This window comes from Nicotiana sylvestris, chromosome 6 (genome assembly GCF_000393655.2).
Source record: "Nicotiana sylvestris chromosome 6, ASM39365v2, whole genome shotgun sequence".
Taxonomy (NCBI): Eukaryota; Viridiplantae; Streptophyta; class Magnoliopsida; order Solanales; family Solanaceae; genus Nicotiana; species Nicotiana sylvestris.
The window spans coordinates 91,662,415-91,674,568 of record NC_091062.1 but is presented as its reverse complement, the minus strand read 5'-3'; the positions used below and the strand labels follow the sequence as shown (position 1 = coordinate 91,674,568).

The following is a 12,154-nucleotide window of genomic DNA, read 5'->3' as shown; positions in this document are numbered from 1 at the left end:
GTGAAAACCCACAAAAAGTACTATCGGGCGACGGTGAGAAGAGAAACGAGAGAGGTCGACTAGCGAAAACCCGCAAAGGGCGCTGTCGGCCAAAAAGATGATTTCACCACAGAAAGTTCTGGCAAGGTTCCCTGGTCGGGAAACATAGATCCGTTTTGGTTCATGAGGAAATGCAAGTTCGTGAGGTTCGGGCATCCAGTCCAAAAAGCATGTCATGTCAGTTTGAAGCCAGCATGCACCTCAGATAAGTCCTTCTTTTTCCCCGAAAGGGACGCTTCTCTTTTAAATTCGGTTTTCCGCTCTTTGTTTACCTTTCCTTGAATCCCTTTCGGCTTAACCCTAAATTCCAAAATGTGTTAGAAAGAAAAGGTGGCAGGACCGGTTTCACAGAGCTCCATCTGGCAAGAGGTGAAGAAAATACCCAGCCTCAGTGGTGCGTCAGTCCAATCCCGACTGATCATGATGTTTGATTACCTCCAAAGTAAATGCATTGAAAAAAAAAAAGAAAAAAAAAGAGAGAAGAAAGTCAAAGGCAAAGGTCTGGAAAGCGGAATGAGACCCAAAGCCTTACACGGGCGAGTCATCATGAAATCCTGAAATCTGAGTCTTATCAGTTTGAAAGGGGGTCGCTTTTGAAGCCAATCAATGGTGAAGTTTGTCAACAGAAATGAGGTCGGGACCAAGCAATTGGAATGATCAAGGCCACCGAACCAACCACCATTTTCAAACTGACAATTGTTCTTTGTTTGGAAAATTGAAACAGGTGCAATCCAAAGCAACCGTGCAAGAAGCAGGTGCAACCAAAAGGGAAAAGAAATGCACAAGTGCAAGAAACAGCTTTGCAGCAAGGAATCAACCCAAAAGGGAAGTTTCCTCCAAATTCTTTCCTACATTTTTACTGAACAAAAAATAATTAAAAAAAAACAAAAAGAGAAATAAGAAGAAAATTCCAAAAAAGGGGTTAGTTTAGAATCCCTAATATCAACCTATATTTCGCCAACATTAGGGCTCCAATCCCTGAGTTGAGATTTTAGACATAGGGCCTCCATTCCCTAGTCACCTTTGCCAACATTAGGGCTCCAATCCCTGAGTTGAAATTTTAGATATAGGGCCTCCATTCCCTAGTCGCCTTTTGCCAACATTAGGGCTCCAATCCCTGAGTTGAGATTTTAGACATAGGGCCTCCATTCCCTAGTCACCTTTGCCAACATTAGGGCTCCAATCCCTGAGTTGAGATTTTAGACATAGGGCCTCCATTCCCTAGTCACCTTTGCCAACATTAGGGCTCCAATCCCTGAGTTGAGATTTTAGACATAGGGCCTCCATTCCCTAGTCGCCTTTTGCCAACATTAGGGCTCCAATCCCTGAGTTGAGATTTTAGACATAGGGCCTCCATTCCCTAGTCACCTTTGCCAACATTAGGGCTCCAATCCCTGAGTTGAGCAATTTTCTTTTAGCCGACATTAGGGCTCCAATCCCTGAGTTGAGCAATTTTCTTTTAGCCGACACTGGGGCTCCAATCCCTGAGTTGAGCAATTTTCCTTTAGCCGACATTAGGGCTCCAATCCCTGAGTTGAGCGAGTTTTCTTTTAGCCGACATTAGGGCTCCAATCCCTGAGTTGAGCAATTTTCCTTTAGCCGACATTAGGGCTCCAATCCCTGAGGTGAGCAAGTTTTCTTTTAGCCGACGTTAGGACCCCAATCCCTGAGTTGAGCAAGTTTCCTTTAGCCGACATTAGGGCTCCAATCCCTGAGTTGAGCAATTTTCCTTTAGCCGACATTAGGGCTCCAATCCCTGAGTTGAGCGATTTTTCTTTAGCTGACATTAGGGCTCCAATCCCTGAGTTGCGTCTTTTAGACTTGAGGTTTCTAATCCCCTCATCAATTCTGTAGATTTTTATGGCAATTAACTCACAAAATTTTCCTAGTGAAACTGGGGCAGAAATATTTCGTTCGTTTGTTTGTTTCGTTGTCTGAGCAGGTTTGACCTCGAGGCATAGGGATCGAGATGACCTATGGAGTAAGTCTCAATCCAGAATAAAAGAAAGGAAGAAAAGAACAAAAGAAGATGAGCCCAAATACTGGAACAAACAAAGTGCGTATCGCTCAAAATATGATTGAAGTCACGAGCTCCGCCAATCCCGCTTCACTCAATGCTGCAGAAATAAACAAGCGCCTACAACTTGCGAGCATCAAGATTCAGATCGAAGTCTACAAGCAGAATCAGCTAAGACTCAAGATCAATTTGTGAAAGAATTATAGATAGGAATCTTGTAACTAGTAGTTGATATGCATAGCTAGCTTAGTTTTAATTCTCCTTTGGTGTAATAAGGAGGTCGGTAAAGCAGTAGTAACAGCATGCAACAGCAGTAACAACAACATCGCAGTTCCATGGTAGTCCCAACTACAAAAATTTCCCGAACTACATTGACCTGATTCCTGTTTAGCCCAGGATATGTAGGAAACCTTTGAAGCAAAGGTTCGGTCAAATCTTTCAAAAAAAAAAATGCTTCACACGGAGTATTACAACGGGCAAAAATCGTTCGTATCCGCTCACTTTATCTTTGCACGGAAACTTTTTGTGTTTTCGGACAAAGAGGGGCAGCTGTGAGCACGTGATTTTTTGCCATATATGAGAATTACTCCCAAAAATTCAAAATAAAACAATTTTCCTTTGTGTGCAATTTTTGAATTTTCGTGGTATTTTTGATAATTATTTGTATTTTTTGCCTGTGCATGTTAATGTGTTAAATTAATAAAAAATATAAAAATATGTCGCATTTGCATTTGATATTTATTTAAGTTTTTTTTACAAAACGAAAAAATCATAAAAAAATAATGTACGTTGCATTTTAGCATTTAACGTCCAAATTATGTGATTTTATCGCTAATTGCTACTTAAATGTGCGATAATTATTATTAGGAGTTAATTAGTATTTTGAGATAATTTTGGGTTTTATAATTTAATCTTAGCATTTTTAGCTTTATTAATTAGGAAATTGAATAAATAGAAAAGAACAAAAAATAGAAGAAAACCGGATTGAGCATTTTCTTCAAATTTTAACCACAAGCCCAAAAGAAACAAACCCATACCGGGTCAACCCGACCCGGTCCGCCCCATAAACCCAAAGATCCAACTCCCCCTCTTCATTTTCATTTTCATTTTCCCAAAACAAAAAAACAAAACCCCCAAACCCTAAAAAAAACCATCTACCCGCCCCCCTCTATCTTCTTCTCCGTCGTCCCAAACGACCCCAACACGAGCAGCAACCATGGCTGCCTCCTCATCCTCACGCATACACACACACACACAACAACACATACAAAACACAGCTACCCTCGTTGTCGACCACAACGCAGCGTTGCTGCTGCTGCTTCGTCCAGCTTCGTCCAAACGACCAAACGACCCCTCGCCGCAAAGCTCAAGCTATGAACGACCAAACGACCCTTGACCTCTCTAACATAACCAGCTTCGTCAAGCTCCAACAGCCATCCCTGTTGCTTTATCTTCTGCTTCGTCTTCACCTCATTGCCATGGCTGCCACTGCTTGCTCGACGACCATGGCTGCCACTGCTTCGAGCTCTAGCCACATCGCCTCAAACAACCCACAGTTTTCACAATTGTCCTTCGCCTCCAGCCACGAACGACCACAACTCGATCGTCACATCCAAATGAGCATCGTCGCCTCCATCGCCCGTCCAGTTGAGCAGCGTGGCTGCTGCTGCTTCGTTCTTCTTCTTGTCAAAACAAACGAACCAGCGCCGCCACTGCTGCGTTCCTACTCGTCGAGTTATTTTCCGGGCAGATTCGAGTTATTTTGGTTTCAAAGTTTCCGGGCAGATTTGTTTCCGTTCGAGTTCGTCGTTGTTCCGATCCGGTTAGTTGGTTTAAGTTTCATTTCTGTCCGTATTTTGTTTGATATTCTCGGATCTGAAATCAGTATATTTTTGATTCTTTTCTTGTTCGTTTGTTTGTCATTTCTTGATTATTTCTTCAGTTTGTTTTTATTCATTTTTCTTGTTTAGTTTTAAATACAGAAGTGTGTTAGTTTAATCACTTGAATCCTTCGTCTTGGTTGTAATGTTGTTAGATTTAATTTGAAGTTCAATTGATTATTGGGTCTAGTGATTTGAATCTACTTATTTGTTGTGTTTCAATTTGTTACTGTTATTGCATCTGAAAGTATGTTTGTTGTTAAAAATGTTGTTCAATTTGTTACTGTTATAGAATCCTTAATCTTTGTTTTGATGATATTTGACATAATCTGAGTTTCTAGCTTAAATTTGTTGATGAAATTTGATTAGGAATTGGTTATAGCTGTCGTAATCGGTTAATTGATTAGGATTTGGATATAGCTGATGGGGGTGTTATGGTAATTTCAAATTATTTCAGGGGTAAAATGGGAAACGAGCCTTAATTTTGAGTGCTCCGTCCACTAGACATTAATAATATTACAATAGTACATGGTGGGGGGCAAGACATGGGGTAGTAGGGGGTTAATACATTGTTTAATATAGTGTGGGACAAGACATAATGGAGTGAGAATAATGTATTTGTTTAATATAGTGGGGGACAAAAATGTAGGCATGGGGAACAAGGGAATTAAATAAGAAAATATTAAGTAGTGGGGGCAAGACATGCAATTATGGGAATATTTCGGGTTAGTTGTTCAAGACAAGAGTCTTGGTTATAAATAGAGTCATTTTTTACACAGTGTAGGAGGATGATAGAAAAAAAAGTGGAGAGAGTTGACTGAATTTTGAGAAATCAGAATTTGAGAGCAAAAAGAGAAAAACAAGCTGAACTTTTACTTGAATAATTTCGGGTTGCTTTTCCTTGAGTGTTATTCAAAAATCAGTAAACTACTGCGTCTTGTATCCGTCTCTCTTCTGCTTTGACTGCGATTGCATTCTGGTACTGCTGGTTTTCAATCTGTTACTGAGTTATTCTACTGGTCGTTACTGGTTTTGCTGTTTCTGAACCTGTTATTGCTGTGTATTTACGCTACTGCTGCTTCTACTGATCTTCCTCTTCTTTTTTACTTCCAATACCAGGTACATGGCCGTAACCTTATCGATATTGTAAGCTGAAATGTGAAAGCATGAATACATATGAAGAATGGAACTTTGAAGTTTTAATTTAGCTTTTTTTTCTTTGTCTCTTTTACTGATTGTGTTTAGGTTATCTCATGTATTATTATTCTGTAAATTTCGGTTGCTTTGCATAACTAGGCATCTTGTAGTGATGTATTAAATAATACTCTGTTTTAGTTTGGTTATTAGGTAGTATATGTTTAAGCATGCTCATTACTGTCAAACTGTTTAACAATTGGAGTAAGAGGAAAATAACATAAGTTGGTCTTTAGTGAATCGGCTTGGTAAAACTGGTTAGTTCACTAGCTTGAAGGTTTTAATATTGTCAACAGTAGGTTAATCGTGAACATGTAGCTAAATTTAGTTAAAGCATGAATTTAAATTAATTTCGTGAATTAGGCATTATGGCATGATTTGAGTTCAAACAAGACGAGTTAACGTTTGAATTTAATAAACTTTCGAATATGCATTAGTAATTAAGATTGATTCTAGTTTCAAATAGTCGTAAATAATTAATTCCAACGGTTCAAGTCATCTAACAATACGAGTTTAATCTAGTTATAGGATAATTAGTTTCTTTTGAACATATTATTTGTCGATTCCGTAGTTTATTTATAATTTCAATTTTTGTAATATTCCTTTCTGTTAACATTTGTCTTAATCTAGCATTTAATATGTTACGCCCTTTTTTTAAGCATGTAACTAATTAGGATTTTTTCTCTTTTATTTTAGAAACGAATTTAATAGAAATGTAGTCACTTTAGGATATCCTTAAAAATAAATGAGGCGAGCCTCGCCAAACAAAGACGCACAAACTGCGGGGCCCTCAATAGATGTTAATAATTACTTAGATTTCGGGAGTGGCCATTTAGCGAACTTCACGGCTTTCTCCAAAGATAATAACGCGTTAGACTCTTTAGACGCGATTTTGATTAAATTACATGCTTAAATTCGGGTGCGCATTTATGTGACCCAAATCCAAATCTCAACGGAGTCGGAACGTATTAACAACCACGGGTGCATTGATTGTGACGTGGTTCGAGATGCATTTTCACGACGTTGCAATTCTATTAAAAAAATAATAATAAAAGCGGTTTAAACTTAATAAAAGCACACAAGTCATAACATGTATAAAAATCAGATATTTAGCCATTACAACAATTTAAGCGACCGTGCTAGAACCACGGGATTCGGGGGTGCCTACCACCTTCCCTCGGGTCAACAGAATTCCTTACTTAGAATTTCTGGTTCGCAAACTTCATTTGGAAAGTCAAATATTTTCCTCGAATTGGGATTCAAGATAAACCGGTGAATTGGGACACCAAAAGCCAAACCTTTCCCAAGTGGCGACTCTTAATTAAATAAATAATTCCATTTCGAATATTGTCACTTAAATTGAAAAAACTCCCTCACGCATTTATCCTTCGGGGTAGGCGCGCAAAAAGGAGGTGTGACACTCTTCTATTTACTTTTACCAGTAAGAAGTCATGGGTTATGTGGAAGTCTATTACGTAAATCAAAGAACAATAGTGCCTACAATGCACGATTAACTGTTAAATTATTTCATAAGTCAATTGTTATCATTCGAACCTAAGTTTCAATGACATATAAGTAGAAGAATATAAGGCAAGTAGAAGAACATAACTCAAATCCTCATAAACCAACTATCATTTGGTAGGATTTAGGGTACTAAAATTCTTACATATCGATTTTTTTTGGGGGGGGGGGGGGAGGGGATTAAGTATTTGAATACATCTGAATCCAAGAGCTACATCCATTTTATAGAACTTTTAACAAATCGTTTAGATATTTTTGGTTATCATTAATTTTAAAAAGTTTGTAACGATTGATAAGTGCACGTGTTCAGAAACTAGTTTAAATAAATACACCAATTAAGTACATATTAACTCTTTCAAACAATTCATCAAATACCTTGTATGCGTGCTTTTGTGAGTTAAACCACTTTAATAAAGGATTATATCAACTCACCTCAAAACTCCTCGAGCCAATACGTTGTCTCCAGTCCAATTTATACCTGTCAAACAATCGATTCTACAACAACCAATGCATTTTAATTAATTTCAAAGTTTCACACCTAAATATTGAACTTATTGTTGATACAGAGAAAGAAGGGAATTAACTATCCAATTCTTACCTACTGCTACTGTTGAATAATTGACAGTAGAACATTTTATATACCTGAGTTCAAGAACTAGTGATTTGTAAAAAAACCTAGAATTATTCCGCTGCCTGTGTGACTACTTCGATGGGAGCAACAACGCTGCCTTTGTTTCTTGCTCCTCGAAAATCTATTTTTTGTTGTTTTGAATTCTTTGCAATTTTTACCCGCCCTTGGTCTCTCGTTCCTCCTAAGGCTTTAAGCCTTTTCCTTTTTCTTTCAGCAGATCGTTCTATGGGCTTTAAGCCCAATTCTTAAAGTGTTTTGCTCTTTTTTTTTTTTTTTTGACTTAAAAAGTATTCAATGATACTCACTTTTAATAATTAATAATATTAAAATTATTAATATTCTCCTATTTGTATATCCAATTATTTATAAATAGAGAAGTAACTCATAAGTCAATGTTTTAGTCCGTAATAGAAGTATAATTTTGTATGCACTTGAGATAAGATAAAAAAATTAAATTCTATATTGAGCGTATCATGACAACTTTTATTGATTTGAGGAATGTTACAATTATAATTTTGCAATTTAAGCTTAAATTGCAGTTAATCCAAAATTATCGACATAGATACGAATTAAGGAAAAAAGTTATATGAAAAGTTGGAATTCCTGCAGGGATTTGTGAATAAATGCATCTTGGATCGGAGTTATGGATAATTGGTAGCTTCTGTTATTTAGCACTGCGGATGAAGTGAACTTTATTATCACTTTTATTGGTCATATATCTTTAATGTTGGTGATATAGTGTTCTCATGCTCTCATTTTATGGTTACAGGATAGAAGATACATCTAGTTTGACATACTTGAATTTCATTGATGGACTGAGTAAATACAATCTTTGACTGGCACCTACCTTATACTTAACGGTGGGCTTGCCTCGTTACCTAGTTTTGCTAGTACAGTCTTTCAAAGACTTTGTTCTTGGGTAAAAACAAAATTCATGGTTGACCGAATGAAGCATGAATTCTGGTTGAATCTATAGCAAATTAAATAATGAAGTAAATTGTGGTGAAGAGATTAAAGTGATTAAAGTAAATTGTTATGAATATGCGCATTTTGCACTTAAATTATATAGCGGTGGACTGAAATTATCCTTGTCTCTTTGATCCTTTTATCTTATTTGCCATCCAAAATAATAGTAGTAGTGATGAGAATACCACTTTTACTGGGAACCAAACTTGTTCATATTAGGTTCAAAACACTAGTTGCTTTCCTGTAGGTTCCTGCATCTGTGCGTGTGAAGAGAGAATCTGCACTCCCAAAAACCAAGCCAAAATCAACTATCGTGACTACAGTGAACCAACCAGCAGTGACTCTGCCTGTTGTCAAGCATGAATTAACTAGCACATCTGCACCAAAACCTCAAAGCAGTGATGACTCATATACAGCATTCTTGGAGGACATGAAAGCACTTGGTGCTCTTGAAGGCTGAAGTAACAAGTAGGAGAAAGGAAGAGGAAACAGATGCCGCAGATAATGTGATGTTGACATTTACATCGCCCATGTCTCCTAATACTTGAATGTCCATAACTTTATGGTGCTTTGATGTATCGGCCTTCTCATTTGTTGCATATATGATCTTTGATGCACCTTATTCCCATTTTATCTTGGCATTTTTTCAGCCTTTAATGGGTAGTGGATATGCATTAGTCTAGAGGAAGCAGGAAACATATTGTAAGTTGAAGTCTTACAAGGAATTTTCTTTTGGCTCGCCTTTCGTTGCCTTTATGTATATATTTTAAAATTTTATTATACATAGGGGGATTACAAGGTGGGGAATGAACCTCAATCAACAAGGTGAAAGTTCAGGCAGCCAATTAACTAGTAGAGTGAATTAATTGTTAGCATTTTCCTTGAGAAATTATGGTTGAAATTTCAAAAATGGGACGACTTATTAATCAGTCTCAAAGTACTCTGGAACAGACAGGTGATATACCAAGTCCCAAGTGATTATAGTGACCGAGGTGTTGATTGTCTCGACATTTTTTGTAGCTTATGAACTTATGGAGAGTAGACAGCACAAATGAAATGAGGCTTCATGTCTTTTCTCGGGTATGGATCTTAAAGCATGAAAAGGATTTCAGGCACAAGTCTCCTCTATGAATGTCGAACTTTAAAAATAAGGACTTTGAGGCGTAAGGAATCAGTTTTTAATTTCTTTCAAAATGCATTCAGAAATGTTTGGCACTTGAACTTTTTACCCCATTATTTTTTCACAAAATTACATAATAATGCACTCCATAAGCTGACCTTGCAGTATTTTAGACCAATTACAAGTATGCAAATGTATAGCCAAATATCAATAAGCTTAAATCTAAAAAAAATATTATTTTTGTTGTTCTCTATATCTTCAGGTGTGAAACATATGTGAGTTTCCATTGTTCTTTTTCTTCAAGTTTCTACATACCTATCATAGCTACAAAAAATGCAAAAATAAAAAAATCTAAAATCTCATCTCCTTTAATGCTAGTCTTGTTAAATTTCGAATATTATTTTATGAGAAATTTGGAGTGGGTATTGTTTGAACTTATTAGAAATAGTCTAAGTAGACTGTATACAAAGTTTGAAGTCATTTGATGGAGATTTGGACTAATTTTAAACAAGAATTGCAAGTGAAAATTATACAAAAAGTTCGTCAGAGATGCTTATACACTTTTATACAATGTTATACTTTTTTATACAAAGAGGTACATTATTATACAATTGTATAAAAATGTATAAAGATGTATAACACAATAGTAAAAATGTTGGTGATACACTATGTATATAGAAGTAGTAGTAGAAGAAGAAGAAGAGGAGGTGTTTATACGCTATTATATATTACTTATACTATATTATACAAATGAATCCTATTAATGGAGCTTCAAGGGTTCTTTTTCTTTGGGCATCTTCTGAAATTCAACTCAAATCTAGCTTAAATCTAATCCAAATCAATTCAAATTTGAGTTTTGAACTCCCCTTAATGATCCCAATCAATTGGGAAAACACCTAATCCAAACAACTAAAGGTGACTAAAAAAAAATAATCTTTTACGTAGTATTTTTTCTTCTCATCTAAATAATGGTTATTAACTTTGAATTTGGAAGGGGAATTGAAGAATAAATATAATGATAGAGAAATTTTGGGGTGCAAAGTCGTGATACAGGAAGGAGAAGAATGAACAACAACAACAACGACCCAGTAAAATTCCACTAATGGGGTCTGGGGAAAGTAGTGTGTATGCAGACTTTACCCCTACCCCGAAGGAGTAGAGAAGTTGTTTCCGAAAGACCTTCGGCTCAAGAAAATAAAAACACAAAAGGAAACAATATTAGTATCATCATAGAAATCATAGGTAAAATAGGAACAACAGGAAATCCAGAAGAAAGATGCAAAGCAAAGCAAAAGCGATAGCTATTAAATAGGTCATGCACTGAAAGGCGAAATAGTAAGACTCAACATTGCCACTAGCTATCGTAGACAAAAACCCTACTAGACTAGTCCCACAATGGCACGAAGTAAGGCAAGACTCAACTACCTCCTAACCTACACCCTAGTACTCGACCTCCACATCTTCCTATCAAGTGTCATGTCCTCGGAAATCTGAAGCCTCGCCATATCCTGCCTGATCACCTCTTCCCAGTACTTCTTAGGCTGCCCTCTACCTCTTCTCGTGACCTCCACAACCAGCCACTCACACCTCCTTACCGGAGCATCTAGGCTTCTCCTCTGAACATGCCCAAACCATCTTAGCCTCGCTTCCCGCATCTTGTTCTCAATGGGAGCCACGTGCACCTTCTCCCGAATAATATCATTTATAATCTTATCCATCCTAATGTGCCCGCACATCCATCTCAACATCCTCATACATCATAGCCGGTCTAACCACCGCTTTATAGAACTTACCTTTGAGTATCAGTGACACTCTCTTGTCGCATAGGACTCCAAATGCTAACCTCCACTTCATCCATCCTACCCCAATACGGTGGGTTACATCCTTGTCGATCTCCCCTCCCCCATGGATAACCAATCCAAGGTACTTGAAACTGCCTCTACTTGGGATGACCTGTGATTCAAGCCTCACATCCACGCCCACTTCTCCTGGCTCAACGCTGAACTTACACTCCAGGTATTCCGTCATCGTCCTGCTAAGCTTGAAACCCTTAGACTCGAGAGCTTGTCTCAAAAACTCCATCCTCTCGTTAACACCGGGTCACGACTCATCAATTAGAACTATGTCATCGGCGAATAGCATGCACCATGGCACCTCCCCTTGAATATGGTGTGTTAACATGTCCATCACTAAGGCGAATAAGAACGGATTGAGCGCAGAACCTTGGTGTAACCCTATTACAATCGGAAAATGCTTAGAGTCGCCTCCTACTGTCCTAACCTGAGTCTTATACCCATCATACATGTCCTTAATCGCCATAATGTAGGGAACCGACACATCTTTTGCCTCCAAGCATCTCCAAAGAAGTTCTCTAAGAACCTTGTCATATGCTTTCTCTAGGTCAATGAACACCATATGCAGATCCTTCTTCCTCTCTCTGTACAGTTCCACCAACCTCCTAACAAGGTGTATAGATTCTGTAGTAGAACGACCCGGCATGAACCCGAACTGGTTGTCAGATACAAACAATTAAATGGGGTTGGTTAACTGGTGAAAAGTAATTTTAAGATGAGATTTTCCTAGCTATACTATAATAGAAACATGTTTACCACCTTTATTAAGATTACTTAAATTAATTACTTGTATATCTATCTTTACAAGTTATATACAAAACAATTAAAAAGAAAAAAAATTTAGGATCCCTTAATTTTAGCGTGTCAATTATACGACACCCACCCCTATTTTCAATAACCCCCCTACATTTAATATTTTGTTTCTTTTTTCTC

The 12,154-nt window shown here is 37.4% G+C and overlaps 1 protein-coding gene and 1 pseudogene across 1 annotated transcript; one reads left to right on the top strand and one right to left on the bottom strand.

Annotated features, from left to right (window-relative positions):
* LOC104245670 (protein EARLY FLOWERING 5-like) overlaps positions 1 to 8,708 on the top strand; it is a 59,470-nt pseudogene extending 50,762 nt beyond the window's left edge.
* Positions 8,709 to 11,087: 2,379 nt separating this feature from the next.
* LOC138870938 (uncharacterized) lies at positions 11,088 to 11,450 on the bottom strand. The gene has a single exon (XM_070148781.1). It carries the CDS (start codon positions 11,448 to 11,450, stop codon positions 11,088 to 11,090), a length of 363 nt encoding a protein of 120 aa, XP_070004882.1.
* Between the last annotated feature and the right edge of the window lie 704 nt (positions 11,451 to 12,154).